Source organism: Rhea pennata, chromosome 2 (assembly GCF_028389875.1).
Source record: "Rhea pennata isolate bPtePen1 chromosome 2, bPtePen1.pri, whole genome shotgun sequence".
Taxonomy (NCBI): Eukaryota; Metazoa; Chordata; class Aves; order Rheiformes; family Rheidae; genus Rhea; species Rhea pennata.
Genome location: NC_084664.1, coordinates 94,073,050 through 94,097,593, shown reverse-complemented (window position 1 = coordinate 94,097,593; position 24,544 = coordinate 94,073,050). Strand labels below are relative to the sequence as shown.

Below are 24,544 nucleotides of genomic sequence, written 5' to 3'. Positions count from 1 at the left end.
GCCACGGTCAGTTAAGCCCTGAGACCCTCATCACAGGAATGAAGCACAGGTCAAATCAAGAGCAACACAAGCTTAAAGGCAAAGACATCAGAAAATGTAAACTTCTATCAACTGCCAGAGAATGCATAGTGCCTGTTCTGATTTTACTTGGGGAACAACTTATTCTTATTGAGATTAATGCAACTCTCTAAAGCATCAGCATACGAAATGTCAGTGATGTTACAGCTTTTAAGAAAACCCTCCTCAAACGCCAGGCAATTTTCATCCCTATTTCTTTCTCTTGAGGCCAACAGCTTAACCTTACGTTCACCTCCCCTTTGTGAGATCTGCAGATGAACCACGGGGGGAACAGATGAGAACTGGGGTAGGGGGCCGGGCATTTGAAAATGTGATGCTAGAGAAAGGGCTTCTGAAATGGTAAGGAGACTTCCCGCCACACAACCTCCCAGAGGATTTAAAGAAATTCCACCACCATGAAATATTCTGCTGGTATTAAAAAAGCTTTTCTTGCTCAAATTTTTGGGCATCAGAAGGGGAAGTGAAACAGCATTAGCTGCTTCCTGACTTAATAGAAGCCTTGGAATAACAACCAGCAGACACTTATATGATCAAGAATATACAGCGATGCATATTTAATAATTCCATCTTTCTGATTAAGCAAAGGAGATAAAGTACTATCTCATAATTTTTAAATAGGAGTCTTTTTTTTCCCCTAAAACTGGAAACCACTAAGAGTTCTTTACACAGAATATTCCTCTCATCCATTCAATCAAAACCTGCTATCAGTTAGCACTTCTCTTGTTTTAAATACAGCAACAGAGAACCTAGGGGGAGGAAGGGTGCTTGCAACGAAACAGCATAGAAATGCAGGAAGAAAACAATAAATGAGCCTTCAAAATATACTCAAGAGGTTGTGTGTATGCTAAAGTTTACCATTATACTATTACAATTAAAAATATATAATTTAGGGCCAAAAGAATTTTATTGAAATTCCCCAAAAAATTATGCAACCTATTTTCAAGATAACATGAAAATACCGAAGCAAAAAACAGAAAAATAAAGACTGGAATCCATCTGTACATTCACAGTGCATTATAAAAAGCGAAATACCAATATTAAACTGAAACAGTCCAGACCATGCAAGTCTTCTTGGAGTTTGAACATTCCCTACATTGCATTTCAAGACCTCTCTACTAAGCCAAACTCAAGTTACAAAGGCTGTTAAATAGCATTAACACTTAGCACATGCTTAGCACTTCATGTGTTCAAGGTGCTAAAAAAAATATACTGAACCAATGGGAGAAGAATGCTGCTCGCCTCAGTGCAGGGTGAAGCCCGCTCTGGGAACACGTTTATTCTGCCATGGGAGAAGACAAGACCACGACGTGTAGCCTTATGCAGCAGGACGAGGCAGAAAGGAACAGTACATGGAGGAGGAATCAGCTCTGTCAGTGTCAGAAGCGGGAGCCCTAGGAGCACTTGCGCCTACGCTCAACGCAGGCCCTCGCTGTGCCTAAACCCCTGCTCCTTACCGGGGTGAGAGCTAGGAACGTACACACACTCCTGCACACCCCAACACACGTGTGCATGCACAACCAACACACACACGCACGCAACCTGGTTTCCACGGGAAGGAAATGCAGCATTGCAGGCACAGGGAGCTGCTCTCCCATGAAACCCAAAGCTGGTACCGGGATTAGCCCGTAATCTGCCCCAGCTGCTTAGCGTACCTACAGCCTTTGCATCCTGGTGGCAACAGCTCTAAAGAGAAAAAGCGAGTGTCCCTTCCAGCGCACTCAGGCCATCTGGGGGCAAAATTTAACTTTGGATTAAAAGTGCTTACTAAAAAGACCAAACAGCTATACAGTTAAGTGCAATAATGAACGTGACCACAAACATTGTTCTAAATGCACACTTGCAAGGAAAGGGAAAGGGAAAGGGAAAGGGAAAAGGAAAGAAGAAAGGACTGGATCCCAAATAACAAGCAGGATATGAGAAGAAAGGGGAGTCATGCTCTTTACTGGTGCGTAAGATCAGGAATGGCTTTGCAGAAGCCGGGTACATAAAAGCAGACCATTTGTAAAGGAATGGAACAGACTTTTTAAATTTAATCTCCTACTGAACTTGAAATCTGCCTTAGCGATATTATGGAAAACACTTTCAAGCCAAAAAAAAACAAAAAAAAAAACAAAAAAAAAAAAACACAAAGTCTCTGGGGACATGAAGGCCTCACTATTTTCCCCAAAAACTTTATATGTCAACACATACACATGCATAAAATCCTTACCTCCCTTCTGAGACATTAAATCCACACAATGTCTCTTGGAGAGGGTAAAAAGAAAATGTAGGTCAAGATGTTGAGATAGGGATTGCTTCTGAAAGATGAAAGCATAAGAGTACTAAGCTTTCATTCCTTATGTTTCTTTGAGATTTCAAACAGAGTGTTATTTGATAATGGTTCCTTTCAGAAAATTGGAATTTAATATAGCTAATTATAAGTTAGAGAATTAATGTACAGTCAGTACTCCAGCTGAGCTGGTATACCATGCTGATGCTTTTTACCAGCATGTCCCCAGTGCTTATTATAGATCTCTTCTCCAAATACTTAGGCCAATCTGCTCTCACATTAGGCTGGATGGCCCAGGAACTTGTGAGAGGAGGAAAAAGGAAATCTATGATCTCCAAGGCTACTCTAACACTGAGACAGCAAGCCTGGAGTTCTCACTACATAGCAAAATGCAGAAATAAACCCTACCTTAAAGGGCAAAAGGAAGCACATAAAATAGAGAATTACAGAATAAAAACCGTAAATACTAGGAAAGAAAAACTACACAGAGAAATGGAAGTAAACACAGCTTTTCCTGGTTTTGACCAAAAGACAGAAAAAAGGATGAAGACAGAGAATAAGCAGCACAGAGAAAGAGGGGAGTACACCTAGCTGTTTAATATTAACATAGAAGTATCTGAAAATTGGCCTATTAACCCCAAAATTATCCTATAAGCAATCATTTTCAGTTAAACATCCTATAATACATTTCACAGAGAGCAAATAGTATAAATAGGAATATCCCTGATGACAGACATCAGCAGCGGATGCAGCTAGATTTGGACTGGGAACAGTTTTTCCGCAATTTAGAATTAAGCCACACTTCACTGTTTCAGAAACCTAAACAGGTTTGAGATACCCTATTTTTAGAGATGGAACTGTATGTGTCCAGCAGCATCTGCTGCGTATCACTGGTTAGTACATAAAGTAAAGCTGTAGCTTGCATAGTCTTAAATACAGACCTTACTTCAGTGAATTTTGAAGAAGAAAATGCATCTGGGGAAGTTCTTTAATCAACAAGGCTCCAGTAGCTTCCAGTTTATTTTTTTCCCACTCTAGTTTCTAGCAGTAAATTGGAAAAAAGTAAGCCGGGCAGCATGTTTGTTCATATTCTTCAGTGGTTATATACTCCTACAACAGAATCACAAACAGAGGCCTGAACTCTATTTTTAAGGTCTCAATTACAATGGCCATAGCTAGCTTCTTCCTCAAAATGGTACCCACCTTCAATCAAGCTGTAAGCTCCTGGGAGGAAAAAGGGACATTTTACAGATGTCTTGCATATTAGCAGATTAACTCCTCTGAAGTCATATTCTTATTTGACACTGCCCCAGCTGGGTCAAATCAGGACTTTTCATTTGAAGACAGCTGCAGCCTTCCAACATTCATCTACTACCATCAGGCTGAATTGAGACAAAACTTGCCTCCCACAAAACCTGCCTCTCTTAGAGAGGAAAGCTTTGAGCACTGCATGACTTCCAAGAACCATTTTGTTGAACTTGGCATTACCGCAAGTTCCCAAACCTTGTGGCTGAGAAGTTCTTGCTTTCTGTTAACTTCTTTGAACTGTAGCACAGCATTCATTTTTTGAGAAAACAGACAAATGAAAAGCTTAGTGAGGTTCTTTCTACTCTGCTTAGCACTTAAAGAACTGAATTCTTCTCTTGACTAGAGGATACCAAAACTTAATTCTTTTCCATTGATTTCAACCTTAGCAGAAGGAAATTGAGTCTACATGGAAAAGAGCGTCTATATGAGTCTACTCTTTGGTTCCTTTTGCCTACAGAAGAACCTGGTCAAGCTAGGGTGTGGATAGAAAATAGTCACTGCACAAAAGCTAAAAGCTATTTTCCTAAAACACTGGTAAAGTTTGATTCCCTAGTCTGCAGTGGCAGTTCTTCCCAGAAGGAGGAGAGGACAAACTGAAGAGTTACTCTGTCTTTCTCAAACTCAGCAGCCTGCTCCAGTTTAATTTTCCCTGTAAATCTGGCAAAAAGAAGTTTTCATGAGACTATCACCCAACTGATAGTCCAAGATGATTTGAGAAGCTTTAAATAGAAACTTGTTTACTAGTTATCAATTTAATTCCAACACCAACACCATTTCTCAATCCAACCATGTCAGGGAAACTTAAGGTCTGTTGAACCATCCTCCCCATAAAATCCAGTAATCAAGTTTGCAAGCATTACCTTAACTCATTTTTGCATCAGTCAACTCTTTAGCATAATAAGCATGCAAAACACACCCATAATCAAAAATGGCACCTAAGAGGTGATGGATGAAAATAAAGTTCAGTTTCTCTGTTCTGAAGGACTGATACAGGTTTAAGATGTTGGTTCAGCCTTCCTTTCAAGGACAAGAAGTCTGCTTTCCAGGCCGTTAATGGGAGAGGCCTAAAGTTTACAACAGAAAGAAAACAGTCTCTGGGCAAAGCAATGCCTTAACTAATGGCTCATTTTTACTTTATGAGCAGAATACTTGCAAATAACCCGGTGTTATGTTTTGGATGTTAATCAACATTCAAGACTTTGTACATCAATTTTATCAGAGGGAATTTTAGCCTAGGAAAAATCAGCATTACTTCATGGTTCCAAAATCCCTCTTTCACAAAGAGCTTCAGGCTAACAAGTGACCAGAATTAGAGAGCAAATCTGAAATATTCAAGGGCACTGCTATACCTTGCAAAGGTAATCTGTAATCTATGAAAAAGAGCACGTAAATCTACAATTGCAAATGGGCTGTGCCTACTTATCTGAGATAGTCTTGTCCATTACAATTACAGAAGGTCATTTCTGGGCAAATGTAAGCTGGCATTTGAAGTTCATCTCTGCAGGCCAAAGAGATGAAGTAAAGCTTCTGGGATTGGTTTTTGCCTAAATACAACTTGACAAGTAGCCCCTAACCACAGATCTCACTGCTGTGCAAACGTCAGTCTTCAATTGATTTGGGGGAAGGAGGAAGAAGAGGACTAGTGACAACTAAGTTTCAAGAAGATTTGGAATTCAAGCCACATTCTGGTAACTTCTATCCTTTATTAATGGCCTCCACCTAGGGGTAAACTTCTTTACTGATCTCCTGAGAAGTAAAGAGGATGAAGAGCTAGTGTAGCAAGCACCAGATTCTATTATGTCAGCAAAACTATAAAGTTCTTCACTTACTGTACTGTTGACATAACCACTGTAATAGGAAGTGGTAGGATTCTTGTTCTTGGAAGAAAAATAGCATGTTCTTGGATAGATCGAGCACAAGAGCCGATAGGAGGGAAGGGAATCAAGCCCTCCACACAGACTGCATAACATGATGGAGGCATGCCCTCACATTAAGGAACATGCTTTCCCTCCCCTCTCATTTGCTGTAGTTTTGAGGATGTGCATAACCCTGTCACTTCCTTCTGGCATATGGGGCCAGAGAGAACTTCAGCTGAAATCCCAACATCACAGCACGGGAGCTAGGGCTGGAGAGGGTTCAATCCACTTCGAAATGATTCAGTACAACCAGGATGCCTTTTCTTAATAACCTACGCAAGAGAATACACTTCTCCCCATCACTTTAACATTCCTGTTAACATTGCAATGACATTTTCCTCTCTAAAAGGGAAAGCATTTCCATACTGCAAAGAAAGGTAAATATTATACTCCCTCTAGGCCATTTTTATTACTTTTAAACTTCTTCCAAACTCTGTTCATGTGTAGCAAGCAGGACATAAAAGCACTGGACCTCTTAGCGGTAACAGTAAACAGCTGGCCAAGAAGGCTCTCACCTTCTACAGCATCAGTGGAAGAGACCACTGTCAGAGGGAGGTGTTTCAGAAGAACCTGCTTTTCAGGAAACCTAGCTGAAAGAGAGCGTGTAATAGTGCAATTTACCTCTAATGCTTCTGCACATACACGCACACACAGAGAATAGGAAGAGGCTGAATTCAAAGATTTCAAAAGCTAACTGCTACTGAAGCTAAGTGGGGGATGAGTGAAAAAGGAGAAAATGAAATTAAATGCTGTTGTGGTCTTCAGGCATTACTTGGAATAGCTGGCAGAAGCCAAATCTTTTGTGAGAAAAGTGGTTTATCTCCTGGCTTCTCAAATCATTACAGAGGTCAGATGAAGAGGTTTCAGAAGTTTGCCAGCTCTGTCCCTCCTAGGGATCCCAGGCAGATTGCTCCAGCTGGGCTCTTTCCAGCTCTTCCCCTTTTCAATTTTAGCATATAGCTTGAATAAAGAAAACAAGATGAAGGCTTTCAAAGATAACATACTTTTTCACAAACAGATGTAGAACAAAGCACAGGAAATTCTGAGCAAAGTAAAAATGAATGCTGTCTGTTCAAGGCTTATCTGGAAGGAGTTAGCCTCTTAGTGGACAGATTTGAAACATCATGCAGACCTTACTGAGACTGCAACACTCACAAACAATCTTGTGAGGAAAGCAAACAGGATGGCTAATTGTAAAAATTCATCTACCTTTAGCTCTTGGAGCTGGCAACTCCTTCAGATGTACTAGAGACAACACCTGCAAGTCAGATTCACACAATCTTGCACAACCTCGAACTATTATGCTCTGATGCTGCAAATTAAGGGTTGTTCTATGTAGTGCTATCCATTGGATATCCCCTTTACAGTATTAAATTCATTTAAAATGGGAAATAAAGGACATAAAAGGCAGATGATTGAAAAGGCATACTTCATCTAATTCTGGATACGACATGACATTAACTGCCTGTACTATATCTGTGCTAGCCAGACAAAAATGATAAAAAGTAACAAGCACATTTATTACATGTAATCAGCTATGACTTAATGGTATATATGCCAATTTTACTTTTATTTCCAGGAAATATTCACCTACAAGCACAAGAAAGTATCTACTACATGATCACCTCTCATGATCATCAGTTATTAAAAGACAGCAATTCATTCAAAACAGTTTCTTTGAAGTTCTAAATCAAAAAAAAAAAAATCAAAAATATGGAGTTACTAATCTGGAACGTGGACCAATCACATCAGCTACTACAAACAGCAAGGTGAAGATGACAAATTCTCAAAAAAAGAATTCTATTGCTTAAAATGGAGATTGATTCTTCAGCTTCTCACATCAGAATTTCTAATGTGGGTTTGATGACACCTAAAAAGAACTCAATATCAATCTACTGAAATTCTCAGTTCACTCCATATCACTAAAAGGATCCCCCAAAAAAGATTTTGACTGACAACCCTTACTTACAACAAGTCAAAGCCTAAGAACACAGGTAATGGAGGATATCTGAGGTCAAGAATAAGGTGCTTTGGCAGCTGTATCAGGCATCTTTCAAGAGTGTTTATTGCGCCCATCACTAGTTACAGCCATCTGTCACTAATCTCTACTTTTTCTTTTAAAACCACTTTACTGCCAGTGTTGACATGATAAGGTTTACAGCATACATGACATCTGCACTGATTAAACACAGCCTAATGGCCTTAAAAACATTCTGCTGGACCAATATTCTCATACCATTTTCACACTTTCAAACAGGAAGCCATTTCTGAAATGCTCCCTATCTCAAGGAAATCTGGTATGGAGGTTACAAGGCATAAGATAGATTCTTAAAGGCTGGAAACATTCTCCTCTAATATTCTGAAAGCATTCCACAAAACTCAATCTTGTACTACTAACACAAAACTACAGAGTAAAATAATCAAAGCACAGATAACTATGAACACAAAGTTTTAGAAAATACAGTTCCTTAGTTTGTCTACTGTGACTGCATTATACACTCTGTAAGTATTACAGAAACTTCTTTCTGCTTTTACTTGTGATGGATATTTATTTTCCATTGCATTGCTGATTTCTTAACAAAATAGCGTATGCTATTTCAAGGCCTAACTTTCTTCCCTATTGCTTTACTGGTTACATCCCTTACTGTTTGTCCTTCAAACTAGAAACACTTAGTTATTTAGTGCAGAGGTTCCTTCTGCCAATCACATTTTTCATGGACAATAGGGCAGCAACAGGAAGAATATTGGTGGGGGAAGGAACTGTGTATTCCATCCTGCAAACCTTTTGTCCCCACTAGAGCATTTTAATAATAGTAAACTGGGCATACAAGTCATTGGGCATCAGACAGACAGAAAAAGTTGAAGTATCTTTCTCCCCACTCCTACACCTTCTCACAGTTACTATTCTTAAATAGAGAAGTATTTTACTTACTTTTTCTGATTATAATACTGTATTGCTGCCTTTACCTCTACTTCGTGTCCATATTTCAAGGAAGGGAGTTTCCATCCCTTTCCATAGCATGATCCACCAGACAAACTATGTCTTGGAACACCATTATTTACAATACCTTTAACAGCTGTTTAAATTTGTTTTGATTTCTATGTAAACCACAGTTTATCCCTTTACCTCCTCTGAATGCAACTCAACAGCTGGAGAACGCAGTCAGCACCAGCCAATTCTCATCTCAGCCAAATAGCAGCACGCACTTCATCTTCCCCAACTCGTCCGAGTTCGAAGGATACTGCTCTAAGCAGCTTTTAGCATCACAATGAAAATCTAATCATCTGAAAAGAATTAGTAGCAAATTTAGTCTTCCTTATGTGCTGACAAAAGAAATGGCTGGGTTTGAGTCCAAAGCACTGTGTCTCACCATAGAAAAGATAGCGCCAATACTACTAATCCAGCAACTTATATTTATTTTATCAAACATCTTACTCCAGTCAGCTGAGGTAATACAATAGGTGGTGCATATCTAGATATAGAATTGTACAGATTTAATAATAAAAAAGTAACTTTACATAAGTTATATCACTCCCATTTCTAAAATAAGCAAATCAGAGTTGACAAAAGTACAAATTTTTACAGAACTGCAAAGTATTTGAAGAAGCAGCACCATCCTTTTGGCTGTATAGACCAAACAAAAAAGATTCCGGGGTTCAAATTTAGGCCAAAAATGTTGTTGCTGTGGAAGATTAAATGGAGCATTTGCTTGTCTACAGTCAAGGGTGCCCTGTGTACCATTGATACAAACAATAAATCTTATACCACAGCTATGCAGAAATGACCCTGAAGCAAGGAAAACAACATTGCTGTCTCCTGCTGGCGTTAAAGATACTTTTAATCCATGGACAACCAATGCAATGAATTTTACCATTGTCAGTTGTATTTAAAAGAAGAAAAATGTTTTAAACGTAAAACTCAAAACTGTGAAGCATTTCTCCTCATTTTTTAACACTGCCTCTTGTTTTGCTCCTATTTCTGGCAACTGTTGTCCGTTCTAGCATCTGAGGCTGTGGTTAGACAAGATGACTGTGCCAATCAAACAGCATGCTACTATCACAAGGGACTGGTCCTGCCTCCTCTCCACTGGCTTTCAATCAAGATACCCTGCTCCCTCATTTGCACCAACTCTGCTATTCATCTGCTCTCCTTATGAACCTATAAAAGTTCATTAAACCAGAAGGAAATAATTCTGCTTTTTATAACTACATCTAATGGGTTGATTTCTGCCACCTCAGCAAGCTGAACCTGCTCCACTGTGGGGTCAGGTGAACAGCAAAGCCAGCATCAGAGAGGGGATGAAAGGAGGAAGAGGAGCAGCTCTTAGACTTACTGACCACTTTGATCTCTTTCCCACCTGTCCTCATCTAATTTACTTTAGACCTACAATAGTTTATGCATGTGTTTCTGCAGATTATTCATTACCCTTTTAGCTTCCATTACCCATAATTAACACTATGCAAGGAGGCAAAATTATTTTTAGAATTACTTTGCAAATACACTCAGGGATAATCACAACTCTTTTCAGGAATAATCACAACTCTTTTCAGATATCCATGAAATGATGTTTTGAGAAAAATTATTGTAAACATTCACTCTTTCTCCACTTAGAAAAATACCCACCTCTGTTATCTTTCAGAGAAAAGGGATGACAGGTGTCCTTAAAGAAGGATTTTTCTTGCAATCCTGCCAAATATTGGAATTGCACTAAGGTAGGAGCACAATTTGGACATAATTGAATCAGGTAGAAATCACTGAGGACATAATTTGGCCTGCAAAACATTTACATAAGTGGTGATGATGGAAAAGGCAGAAAGAACCTGTATCAGCTGATGAACAAACAAGTCCCTGGCATGCTCTAAAATGCATTCTACTATAAAAACAAAGAAAGGAAAAGAGGTTTGGGAATTTTCAATGGAGCCCAACCCGAACATCCTGTTATTCATTTGTTAATCTTTAAATTCACGTGACAGCAAGCAAAGTGAAAGTGATGTTAAGAGTGCCATGACAAGTTTGCTCAAATGCTTCTTTTCTGAATCTTTTAATTGAAAGCCACTATATTCATTCAATCACAGTTTAACACTAGGCAAACAGGGTGTTTACTCTGAACGTAAAGGGAAACTATTTTAAAGTAGAAAGAAGAATTGCTCTTTCTATAAATGCATTTTAAAAATCCACTTATAAGACAAGGTTCCTTAGCACATTTACAATCTTCTACTAAACTCTAAAAGAGACAGACAGACATTACCTACTGCCAGCAAATGCAATTTCACATTACTGATGGAGTGAACAGCTCCCTAGACAAACATTAGCATAAAACTTGTTTCCAATATTTAATTGAAGCCTTCAAAAATAACAGAGATGAAGCTATCCATATATTTGAACCATTGCGATGAATGAAGAGGGATACTCTCTCTTTAAAATTAAAAGTGTAGTTTGTGATTCAGCCTGCATGTCTGTACAAGTGCCTCCCGCTGCCCCAGCACCACGGTCCCCTCTCGGCCCTTCCTATGGCAGCTTGGTCCTCTCCAGGGGCTGCCTTGGACACTCCAGTCTTTCTGTGCCAAGCACTTCAGCTTCCTCAGTTGGGGGAAAACTCAGACATCCAACAAAAGTCATGTTAGTTTTTCCTCACAAGTTGCAATGGCTCAGGGCAGGATCAAGCCAGTGCAAGAGAGGAAGGGGGCAATGCAGCCATCAATGGACCATCAGCCTCCTCTGTTAAGAGTATGGACAGAATAAAAGGTTGTTTAATAAAGGTCTGTGTAAGAACCTACATAAATGAATAAACTACTCTAAATTAACCACTCTAAATTTAAGGTAAAAGGAAATTAGAACAACAGAATTATGTATTTTTACTCATTCCTTGATTTATTGAATGTATGTGTCTTCTAATTTCTACTTGAAGCAAAATGTTCCCTCTTACATCTTCAAATTTCCCAATTGAATTGTGTTTGCTACAAGCTTAACCTGTCTGGCATATTTAGGAATTGCCATAACATCCTTCTAGGACAAAGAGCAGCCACTCACGGTGCAAGATATGCTTGAATAATTCTGTTGTCTACTTTGTCATTTCTTAATTGCTAACTACCTCAAACAAACAAGCTTGTTTGGCACAACTATGTCAACTATGTCATCTTCTCTGAAATCCTTCTTGCCAAAAAAAAGAGAGAGTAAAGGGAGCAGAAAAGCAGTCTGGATACAAAATAACCAGTAGCCCAATGTTACTATGAAATAATAAAATTTCGTTAGCACAAATTTCTTAAAATATAACTTAAAATCTTACATCAAAACTTTACTTTATGATCTACTTTTTTGAGAGTACTGAATTTACTCTCATAAACAGAATGCAAGCAATAATTACATCTTTTATTGCTTTTTTTTTTTACAGCCTTATCTCACATTCTGCACAAGAAGAAAACTATTTCCCAAAGGAATTAGTTTTCCTCTTACATGAGGATCTCTAAAAATCAGTATCACAATTCCAAACACGAATCCCTATTCTTAAAATCTTAACGCAAATGACAGGCAGCAGTAATCAAAATCACTAAAGAGGTCCCTTTGGGTTTTCCAGTGTGTGACCTTGTTTCCATAATCAGAGTTCCAGTTCCCCTTTTATGGCTACAAAGGGGTTTTTGACAACCTACAGAAGCATTTTCTTCGGGTTTTATATTCCCCCAGGTTAGAAGAGAACCTAGCAGACAAAGGCATACTGTACTGTGTCATTCTGTACGCTGTGAATATCTAGAGTCAACATGAACGTGCATGCAACATATCCACTGATGCAACAACTATAATACGTCTGCTCTCTTTCTCTGAAATCCTTCTGGCCAAGAAAAGAAAATGAAAAAAAAAAAAAAAGAAAGAAAGAAAGAAAGGAAAGAGGGAGTAAAGAGAGCTGTAAAGCAGTAGCAGTTATGATGCAAAATAACCAGTAGCCTAAACACGTAAGTGAAAATTATCAAGTGAAAAGGAGGTATTAGAGGAAAAAAAAAAAGAAAAAAAAGACAAAAGGAAAACAGGAGAAGAAAAGAAAGAAAAAGGTAGAAGGAGTAAGACCACCTGCATGCACACAGACTCACTTTCCTTATCCTCCCCAAATAAAACCTAGTACATTATTCAGAATCAAGTAAGTAGCAGGGATTCAGCCAAAAACTGAAGATGGCAGGCTTGTTTCCAGGAAAATGCATCTTTAATGGTGAAGTAGAGACGGGGTTAGGTATGCTTTTAATCTTTACTTCTTTATTAATAGTCTTTGTTACTCAGAGAGGTATTGCAGCTAACTCTGTCTGTGTCACCATCAGCCCCACTCAGCGACTACAGAAACTTTAGAGCAGAGAAGACTGTTGATGGGTTTATTTTTCATAATATTTAAATTGAACTTGCATTTTGTACTAAGAGTTAAAAAGGCACAACTATGTCAGCTGCCAAATCATCATCTATACTACTGCACTCGCTTGTTTAAATTCTATTGACAATAATTTTCATACAAGTTTAGCAGTAACTAAAAAAAAACTGACAAAGCAGTTTCTGTAGCCTGTTTATCCAACCTGTAGCTATTTCAAGTCCATAAAAGCTTTTTAAAGACAGAAGTTGCATGGTGCCACTGCAAGTTTTGCCCTTCTCCTCTTGCCAAAAAGCAAGTACTTAATAAGGAAACAGTTACAGGTTGCATATTTCTGAAATAAGGAGAAAATAGTTCTAAAAAAAAAAAAAAAAAAAAAAAAAAAAAAAAAAAAAAAAAAAAAAAAAAAAAAAAAAACACCACCACCAAACCCCTCTCTCTGCAATACAGATGGTGGCACCAAGATCAAATTGTGCTATCTAGTTGTCCACAAACCTTGGTGTCCCCTGAGCTCTTGGAAGTCTGTGAGACTAACCCACTGCCACGCAACAAGCAGGGAGCTCAGAGCACTTCAACTCCTATCGGGCTCTTGCTTCCCACTCCTGGAAGTGGCTACATTTGCTGCATGTGACCTATTTGATTTTCAACAACTGAAGGAGTGACATCATTTAGAGTTCACCAGGGACAGTTACAGAGCTGTGCAGCACAAACTCTACACTGGATGCACCTTTTTCCTTTAAATATACAAGACAAACTAGTCTAAACAGCATTCAAGACAGGTGCTTAAAGAGAAGTCCAGCTTTACAGGGGACATCATCTCCCAAGGGAGCAATGGGTGCCCACTATGATCAAAGAGATCACTCACACAAGCCAGTAACTTAAATGCATGAGAGCCTTCGGAGCAGCACACAAGAAACACTGGCTGTGGCCTACATACCGGAACATGCAAGGAAAAAATTTTCACACCAGCAGTATGAAATCATGGCTCTAAGGCTTTGCCTTGAAATATTACTTTTTCCTAAATTCAGAATAGCTTGGTAAGTATTTACAATGACTCGTTTTTCCTCAGTTCATAGAGATCTGTGGATTTTAAAATACATGGCTATATTTTTTAAGAGATGTAATGGAAATACACACTTAAACAGATTTTCTCAATGTCACCATACAATATCAATCCTGCTTTTTTTTGTAATGTTTTATTATATATAACATCCCTTCAGATATTATCGGATAAAAAGGGTTTTGGACAATGCTCTTGAAATGGAGCAGCACTGACACAAGATATTTAAAGAATCATTTAACAAACAGAAGGACTAATGCAGAATACCACTCTAGGTAAAGAGAGAGAGAAAGAGACAAAAGAAAACAACAAAATACATTAGCCTTGGTCACCAACTTCCATGAAGGAGAAAAATCACTGGATGCTACAATTCTGAATTAGAGAAGTAAGCTCTGAAGACACGAGCCATGTCACTGCCAGGGGAAGCCTGTGGCATATTCCACGTCTGGTACCTATATTGACATAGCGTTCCCAGCCAACTCACTTTTCATCTAAGCTGCCTTTGGAGAAACTAGACACCATAAAAACCTCAGTCATCCTGTAACCTGGCACACAATCAAAGCCTCCTAACACACAATTACTGTGCTTCACGCCTCTAGACTTTTTTCCCTTTGACTAAACAAAACCTCCACAATGGAATAAGAAACTTTCCAAGAGAAATTGTGTTTGACAGAAGATCAATGATGCAGAGGTGCTGGAGGAAAAAAAGCCAGAATTGTTTTGTGTACACCCTCCAATCTTAGTAATGGCTTGCTGATAAAGCTGGATGCCTCTTCCCTTCAGATCAGTATCTGATATTATTACTGCACTCCGAAGTCGTCGTCTTCTAATCAGGTTAAAGAGTTTGCAACTGCTTACGCAATACAATAACTTTATCATGTCGTCTGCAGTTATCCAACCATTCTGCTGGGTTTTGCCTTGTCGGCAATAACACTCAGTAAAAACGCAGTGAGATTTGACTCACCATGTCAAAAATCCAAGCTATGTATAAATACAAATAACAAACCAAATAAGCACCCAGCTGCTGTTTTAATGCATTAGCACATCTATAGTTATGCACATGCTTAAAACGAACTGCTATAAACCTCCACAAAAAACAAGCAAACAAACAAACAATACCTTGTGAACAAAAAGAAAAACAATAAGCCTGCCCAGAAATCTGAATTCTACTACTCGTCACTACCAAGGCTCGAGCCAGCATGGCAAAGCCTTTTTAAGGAAAGGTCTTGTGTCAGCGAGTGAATTCAAAAGAGACGCACTTTATACTCACCTCTCACAGCACTATTGCTTTTTCAAGCGAGGTGTTAAGGAATGGGCAAGATATAGACATATACTAATTGGCCACGGGATTAAATAAATAAAATTAAACTCCTTCCTCAAGTCTGTATCATTTACATTTTTCTGTATCTGCTTTTAAAACTTTGAAATAACTGCTTAGTGAACAGCTGAACTAAGGAAATCTAGTGTCCCAGTCTTTTTGCCTTAAATTCCCTGATTTTTTTTTTTTTTTTAAATCTCTTAATGCTATTACATCTCTGGGCAATAGACAGCATGTCCTGAGATTACTCAGGAGATACAGATGCTAGTTAGCCAGTTTCTTGCAACTAAATAACAAAGAATTGCTAAATCATCTCTGAAATGGATACCTTCCTCGTCAACATATTCAGTACACTGAGGAACGCACAGATCAGATAGGTTGTTCGCTTTCTGTGGAATGGCAACCTCACTCTGGCCTTTTTCCTGACACCTACCTTTCACCCTGATCCCTATCTAGAACAGTTTGTTAGAAACAAAAACGTAAGGGTTGTTCAACTGGCCATTTTAAGCACTTCAAAAACAAGCTCTTCTGTGTACCTGAAAGGGGCACAGTGTTTGCCAGATGGTGCAGTCTCCTTCCTCATTACAGCAAAAGAATTGCAATTGAAATGACTGAATTCTTCCAGTTGTACCAAAGAGGACACTTACCATTCACTGCCTTGAGACTTCCGTTAATGCCATCACCATGTTGCCTCTTCTGTGCATTCTTGAACTCCTTTAGAGATAAATAAAGGACCTTCCGTACCACCCTCTCCTCCGACCATGGAATCCCATCACTGTCATCCTAAAAAAGATGGTAACGAAAACAAGGTATTAATTCTATGCATCAAAAAAGAAAAAAAAAAAAGACAACCCAAAAGCTTAGCAGTCAACAAATTATTTTTGATCATAAAAAAAGAGAAGCTGAGGAAAATTACTGTATAACAAAAGGCAACCTAAAAACAACAGGCATTAAAACAAAACAGAAGGATAACTATTTCCATCAAATCAGACCATTAGCCCTCCTAATCCCTTATCTTGCTAATAGCAGTAGCTCTGTACCAGGTGCTAGGCAGGAAATGAAACTTATTTTTCAGATCCCTATAATGAATCCCTCTGCCTCATGGAGAAATTTATCTCAGCCAGGAAGTGCTCCCGCAGACAATGAAGAGGAGAAAAAACATTTATTTGACTGCTGAATAAAATTAAGAGGTAAGTTCAGTGAACCAACTTTTCTTCTCATTTTTGCCTCATGGCTTAGCATATTTATATACCGATGCTACATTATCAGTTCTCTGGTATAGTGATTTATATTTATTTCAGCATTACAATGTAGTTGATAACAATGAAGTTACTCTGAGTTTATCTCGGTGTAAAGCAGAGTGGAATTTGGTCCACGGGACATGCGTTTTCCACTTTATTTTTAGAAGACAAATGCTATATTGTCAAAAGGAACACTAGTGTACATCATATTTAGTACTATCTTTAGTTAAAAGATTAATTCCCTGGAAAAGCATTTCCCTGCAGCCTTTAGCATGCAAATAAATTAAGTCAGCAAATTGACATAAAGGCATCAATGAGATCAGGTAGGTTTTTTTTTTTTTTTTTCCTAACGTTATATTTTCATAAGCTCCAATTTCCCTAGCATTGTCCGAGGGTCCTTACGATAGCCAAGCAAGAAGAAGATTAACATTTCCAGGCAGGCCTCGATGGGTGAGCGCAACACGGCACGCTGCCGCCCTTCACCGGGAAGCCCAAACAGCCGCGTCGGCAACCCGTGCCAGGAGGCGAGACAGTTCGCCCTCTCGCGTGTGAAAGAAGTGACCAACGCGATTAACTTTATTAAAAAAAAAAAAAAACAGTTTAGGGTGACCCATCGTTAGCTTTTTCTTCGCTCCTCCGGTGAGATACTTCAGACTGGCAGTCAGCTGCTGAACTCCAATCACAACCACTTCCCCCTCCCCGACTGTATGACAAATTACTTGGCCAAAATAAAAAAAAAAAAAAAACTAAAAAAGACAAAACGATGGCGGCAGCGCAAGCAGTTAGCGTTTTGGCAGCGGGACGCTCGTTTCGCACTGGGGACAAGCTACTATACTTTGAACAACACTGAGCTATGCCCGGAGAGCCTCAGAGCGTGAGGAGCGCCACGCCAAGACAGCAAACGTCGAAACTCAACACCCGCAGCAACGGGGGAAAACATCCCCCGGCGAGCGTTTTAAAAGCACTAGTACGGCCAGTTATTTAGTCAACGGAAGTTTATACAAACAACCTCAGCTCACCATTTTGCTGCCAACGCGACATCAGCCCTAACTCGAACCGACAATAAATACCGAGAGCCGCAGCTCGCTTCGTCCGAGCCGAAGCCGCCGAAGCAGCCGCGGCCGCCTCCCCGTAGGCCGGCACGGCCTGCAAGCAAACCCGAAAGAAATCCCGCCTCGCCGAGAGCCTGCCGGCAACGCCTGGCCCAACTCTCCGGTCCTATGACGGACTAAAAGCTACAGAGTGAACTACTGCTTAAATCCTTAAGGAAATTGTGGTCTTTCTCGGGGGGAGGGGGGGAGACCCAAGGGAGGCCCAAGGCCTTCGTCCGCGTTACAGACGCAAGCCTAAGGACGCTGCTCTCTCCCTTCGTCCGCACCTGCGCGCACCCTTAACGTGAGCGGCAGCAAGCGCACGGAAAAGGGTGAGAACAGCCCTGCGGAGGCAGCAAAACCATCAGCCAACGTTTCTGTATATTTTTAAGGCACGCACACCGGAGAGACACGCGTGCAATCATCGTTTTCAGTTAACGTACATCGCAGCCTGAATAACAGGCTGCCTTTCTCGGCCTGCGCCGAGCCAGTATCTTTTCCCTCTAAAACACCAGGCCCATCCCGAAGCGGGGAAGCCGCTAACACGAACTATTGCTCCTCCTCCGCCGCAGCAGGAGCAGATGCCCCTGAAGAGCCGAAGGCTGCACGAAAACAAGGGCCATTTACGGATCCCACTGGCCCTTTTATTTCTGCCAAAAACGCAGCAAAAAAAAAAAAAAAAAAAAAAAAAAAAAGAAAGAAGAAAAGAAAAAAAGAAAAGAAAAAAAACCACAACAACCGAAGAAACGGATCCCACTTAAATCCACTTAATCGTGACGCAGCTCACTGCAGCGAACACACGGCAGCATTTGTTGTTGCAAAAGCAACAGGGTAAAATCTGCTGACAGGCCTGATCTGTATGGATTTCCTGGCATGCCCTGATCAAGTGGGCAGGCTGCCGGGGTGGTGGTGGTGGGGGGTGTTAAATGACCTCTGAAGGTATAATATCTTCTTGGGAACATCCCACTTAAGAGTCACGGTTCAGGAGGAAAGCAAATGATCCCCTCGCACGAGAAGCCATCACACAGGCTATTTTAGGCAAACTGGTTTCACGTAAATGTGTGGTTTTCTTCTTTCTTTCTTTCTTGTTTTTTTTTTTTTTTTTAAGGGTCTGAAGTTACCTCCCTCTCCCCAGAGGACATGCTGCCCCCACGAAGGAATGGCCACGAGCCCCCGAGATCTCCCACGGTGTCGGCCAAAACCTCCAGCCCAGCTGCCCAAGCGGCCCCTGCCCCGCCGCGCCGCCCAAGGCGGTGGAGAAGCTGCCGCCGAAACGGCGCGGTAACGTTTCGCAATGCTCTTTTACAACCGCACAGCCACGGCGCGCTCTGCGTACATGGACTTGTCACGCTGTATCTGCAGCGCTCTCCGAGAAACTGCTCACGGAGGAGCCTCTCCGCGTCGGAGCTCGCCCCGGCCCCGGGCGGCCGAGACCGCAGTCGCAGCGCCGCCGCTGCGGCTTTGTTGTGGGCTTTCCCCGCGCCATTCGCTCGGCTTTAAAAGGGGACCTCGAGCTCTCCTACGCTGTGTTATCCCAGGTCAGCAAAATAAGGGACTAAGCCACTGCCAATGCCCGCATTTGTATGACTCCATATGTAGGAGCAATAAAAATCTTTCATAATCGTCAGCTGCATCTTCCCTCCAGTGTGCAGCACAAAAGCAGCCGCAAGCCGGAGAGCGGCTGACTTGGAGCCCGCCTCTCGCGGCTAACCCGTTCCAACTCCTGACACGTCCAGCTGCAATTATGTGGGTCAGGACTTCTCTGTCTCGTACTGTCAGCTCAGGAAGATTTGCTGTCCAACTCGCTCCGCACTCCAGCGGCCAAGTGGAAGAGCCACCCCGCCTTACCGAACCAGCACACGCACCCACCTACCACTGGTCACATTATGGTCCTCAGGGCTTTCCCTTGAAGATCCTTTTATGCAACTTCTCCAAAAAAATAAAATAAAATAAAATAAAAAGAATCACAGGGACTGACTTGCTTGCTGTCTTTAAATGCCTTCACAGGGAGTAGAAATTTCGTAATAGATAGCTCTTTAATCTGGCAAAGAGCGGTATAATATTATCCAACAGCTGGAACTCAAAATTCAGAAAAGATTAAATCAGCGTTAAGGAACAAGGTCTTCAACTGTGAGAGTAATTAGCCATTGAAACAACTTACAGGGACTGTCCATTACTGACATATTCCCCCCCAAAAGGACTCAACAACATTTGAAATGATAGGTTCATCACCATTTGCCCATAGCCTTTGCTGTGCACAAGGTCAGCCTAGATGACTTCTGCCTCCTGGTCCAATAGCTTGATTAGCTCGTACACTTGGTGAGTAATCAGCAGAAGAAAACAGCGAAGTAAGCCCAGGAACAGAGTTAAAGACTAAAACCGTACCATTTCCTTTAAACCGTTAAAAAATTAATCCCCCTGCCTTCCCCATTATGCAGCCTGGGGGGAACTGCGCACCGTATGTTTACATCTGAACCAACGCAGCCAGGTGAGAGCTCAGCAAGCACAACACGAGGGGCCGGCGGAGGGCTGCAATCTCCACTTAGGTTGGCAGCATGCTGCTGCGCAGGCTTCCGCGTTAACGGGGGCCGGGCAGCGTTCGTGCACCGTGACGGGGCTGCCGCCTGCCTGCAGGCGACGTCGAGACGACGTTTGCAGAACAGCATGACCAGCTACTGCCACGCACTCCCACTTTGGAAAGAAATATATATATATATATACACGTACGTGCGTGTGCATGGATGTATGCACAAATAAATAAACAAATATTTTGGTAATAGGGTCAATAGGCGTACCACCAGTATCGTTCAGAGCTCCCCCCCGGGTAGCTGGGCTGCACGGCAAAGCAGCACGGGCTGCGGTGGGCTGCTGTGCTCCGCGGCAGGAGCACACCGATACACACGACTCGAGTTTCTCCATTCATTCATCACCAGATATCGCGTTCTTCAGCCCGGCCTAGCCTTGCCTTAAGCAAACAGGAGTCATAGTTCACGGGGTAAAACAGTGCTGGGACAAGGGAGAATGCATGCAGCACTCAGAGCTATTTGTTTTACTTTATGTAAATACTTTAGCAGCAGTGATGGTTTTATTTGAAAAGTCAGGACTTTGTAAGGTACAAAGATACTTGTAAGCATGTGTGTTATGACTCAGCGTGGCTGGCGTATTTCCAGTTCTTTCTTTGGGTCTTTCCCAAGCACGCATCTCCTGACCCCATTCTTCATGCCAGGTTGCAGAAAGCAAAACAACAAAACACAAACCCCCTCTTTTTGCTTTTTCCAGCATTGTAGCCAACGCTCAGCTAAGATCACTGTGGCACCCAATGCCTTAAATGAATATGTTTTCATGGTTCAACAGCCCCCAGAGAGCCTTTCCCACAGATGTAAGGAGGTCATTTTGAAGCAATGGGAAAAATAAACCACAAGTTTCTATCCTTTCCTCAAGGATATTTTTGAAGGAAAACTATTTCAAAGCTTTTTTTCCCTGTGTTTAACTAGCAACAAAACAAAAATTGGCCTTTTGAATGAAAAACAGACAACACATTTTCAAAGATCGTATAAATTACTTTTCAGTTGAAGGACCAAAATGGAAATACATATTCGCTGCACTCAAGACCTGCAACAGATTTTGCCTTTTGGCTGTACGTTATCAGTGGAAAACGGTTATACCTGTTTTCCCTTAAAAGGAAAGCCAGAACTAATAATTATAGGTGCAAAATCTAGATACTACTCCTAAGACTGAAAGGGAACTTCTGTGCAGACAAGTTACCACTGTTAAGTGTGATTAACCTGCTCATTCACGTATAAAGTCCACTTCCTTTATGTATGTACAGCCCAGTGTGAACCTCGTAAGGAAGTGCAAAGTTCTGCTATTACATAAACACATGCATTTCCCCTGTTGAGTTAGCAGAGGTCTCCATTGTATTGCAAAGTCCCAGCAACCTTGCCATCGCCCTGAATACACATCAGATCCGCAGAGGAATAAAACCATTACGGCCTATCAACGCAACTCCGCTCCTATAAAACTTGCAGGAGAGCGGGGACAGTTTCACGACCAGACTGCACCAACGGTTCTCAGCAGAAACTCCCAGCAAAGGTTTGAACTTTCAGTGAATGACTTGAAATGAGACTAAAATATTCAAATGAAGCTATAAAAATAAAAAAGTTTCTAATCAACTCTGGCAGCCACTATGCAGCTTAAACTTTTTACAGCTGAGCACAGTATTATGCAAACTGGAGATACCTCTAGTAATCCAAAGCAGTATCCTCGTAGTCTTTTGCCTACTATCAAGGTCCCTCCACTCCCTTCTCCTCTCACAATACAGTTTGCACTTACTTAATATTTAACTTTTTAATCAAGTTTTTAACTAGTCAGAGAGGATGTAGCTGTTTCTCATTCAGAAGAAAATGCTTAAATATAGTGGTGAAAAAAAAAAAAACCCTCATGAATGGCTTAAGTTGATGAAGATTGATACAGCTTGGAGACTTGATGTTACAATGACTCATGCCGTCTGGAAAATATAATCTGTTCTGTCTAGTTTAGGAAAATAGGTCATGTTTTTTAAATGTGCTAACTAGCATGAAGAAAGGGGAAATTTTCTTTATTAATGGTACCATCACAACATTAAGTGCGTCTGATAACAACAGTGACTTTTTTCCTAGTACTTTCAGAAAACTTCTCCAAAGGAAGTGTGTTATGTTATAGACCTTGACCAGTAGATTTTATATCAATACGTTCTCTGCCTCTTGCTTCATCTGGAATTTTATTTCCTTCTTTTAGGCATAATTCTTGTAAGAGCAGCGTGGGAGAAAAATGTTCTACTTCTGGGTTACTAAAGCCTACAACTTTAAGCGCAGTGTGCTTCAACCTACCCATGCAAGAATACATTTGGATAGGGGAGCTGTGGTTGAAATTTTCTATCCAAATACAAGTAACTAAAGAATGTTTAGGCTCCCAGAATTGAGGCATACAAATAATTCCTAATTTTATCTTAGGCCTAAAAAACAAAATACTTTAAAAATAGTGAGTTCACATGTTAAATGTTTCTTGCACATGAACTCAGAGGCCTCGGCTATGTCTCTGCACCTCTAGAAAAATAGTACTCAGTATGAAACTAGTGAAAGCTTACAAGATAGCAACTGTTTCCCTTGTTGGCCTGCCAAGTTAAACACTTGAAGAAATGCTAAACCCAAACAAATTCGGAGTAAAGCCAGGTCTAAGGTTTTCTCATTTATCAACTTACAACAGAATTTCAGCTTGAATCATCTCTCTCTGACAGCAACTGCTCCAAAGCCATGACTTTCTTAAGCCATACTCAGTATCTAATCAATCATTTTACATGCAGAAAGCAGGAGTTTGGAGCTCTAATGGGAGCTGGCAGCACGCACAAACAAGCCGCAAAAGGCCGAGGGTGGCAGAGTGCTGGAAGAAAAAGGCATGACGGCAGGAGATAATATTCAGACTTGGGGAGCATTTTCATAATCAGCTTAAGCAAATTGCCCCTGCGACCAAACTGGATGAGCTGCCTCACCCCGGTGCCAATGCCAGCTCTTGTGCAGCCCTCTGACCAGCTCGGCTATGGAAACTAGCTGCCAAAAATCTCATGCCAAGGCAAGGGGGAAAAAAAAGACTATTTTCAGCCAGATCAGCTCCCTCATTGCTAGCCACGTGGCCGCACGGGAGCTACAGCTGGAGCGCAGAAAGGGGTGCGCTGGGAGGGGGAAAGGCACGACTGCTCCTTTTAGCAGCAATCCGCACCGGGCTGATGCAAGGCAACCGTGAAACCCGACTGCCACAGCCGCAGCGAGGGAGGGAGAGCACTGCAGATGGCAGTCAGGAAATTAAAATCGTTTTTGCTATAGCCTAACAATTGTAAACCGCAAATATTTCACTGCATGCAGATGAGCCATACTCCCTTTTCCCGCAATGCTCAAGTGTAACACAAACTGTTAAGCAGATTAATTTACATGAGAGGAATGAAGGACATTCAGGGGGAACAGGGTATTTCTGTTAGAGGGACACGACCAGCAACATTTTAGTTTGGTCAAAGCCAGACGGGGTATGATCTTCTCTTTGACGACTGCTCACAACTAATCAATGCCTGAGCAAAAGCTCTGAACTGATAAATGTGTTCCTTATTTGACGTACTCTCTACAAAGGGGAACGTCTCTTAACGTGAAAGTTGAATGACCATCAAAAGCGTAGGCACGTATAGGAGTACGTGCCTCCTGCTTAGAGACCAAAATAATTAATTTAAGCATAATTTTTCATGTAGGTGAACAGGTCTAAAGAAAAATAAACAAATATAACTGAAGGGAGGGACACTCTCACTGCAAGTCTTAACTTCCTTGAAACACCGTGAAATAATCCATACTTACTTTTGATTACAGACTACTAAAAACTACAGCTGAAATTGGATTAGAAACCTCTACCGAGAAACAATTTCTTGCATAACGCAACTCTGACAGCCTGGGTTTCTGGCCACCAACTGAGCCTTTATTTAAAAAAAAAAAATCTGCTGGGCAGCTGCCAAATCAGCTCTTTGAGCCTTGGCATGTCAGACATCTGAGACAGTAGTCAAGGCAGCCACATGCCCTGCACCATCCACAGCCCCGTACCTCTACAGCTAAATGGTAGAGCCAAAGCACAGGGTAGGACGGGCCATTAAACGCAAAGGTAGGAGGCTCCTGCGGTTGCTGATCTGACGATTCAGATCACGCTGCAGAAGACCAAGAACCACGGCAGGATTTTCTTTTTAAGGCTCTGGTATTAATTTGAACATAAAAGGAGCTTATTAAAAAGACACAGAGAAGTGAAGAATGGCAGCTAGTTCCAAATATCCTTTGCACTCCCAGTTAGAAATCACCGTGTAGGATTTTATAAGTTTCGCTTTCCAAATAATCTTACTGCCTCCAGCTGGA

General features: G+C 41.1%; 1 protein-coding gene across 3 annotated transcripts in view; it reads right to left on the bottom strand.

Annotated features, from left to right (window-relative positions):
- JARID2 (jumonji and AT-rich interaction domain containing 2) overlaps positions 1 to 24,544 on the bottom strand; it is a 228,358-nt gene that overhangs the window by 114,055 nt on the left and 89,759 nt on the right. For all 3 annotated transcript variants that reach the window (XM_062569927.1, XM_062569925.1, XM_062569926.1), the window contains one exon: positions 15,943 to 16,078. Coding sequence is in view for 2 of the 3 variants with exons in the window: in XM_062569925.1 (XP_062425909.1) it covers positions 15,943 to 16,078 (136 nt within the window). In the remaining variant the exon portion in view is untranslated. The remainder of the gene's footprint in view (positions 1 to 15,942; positions 16,079 to 24,544) is intronic.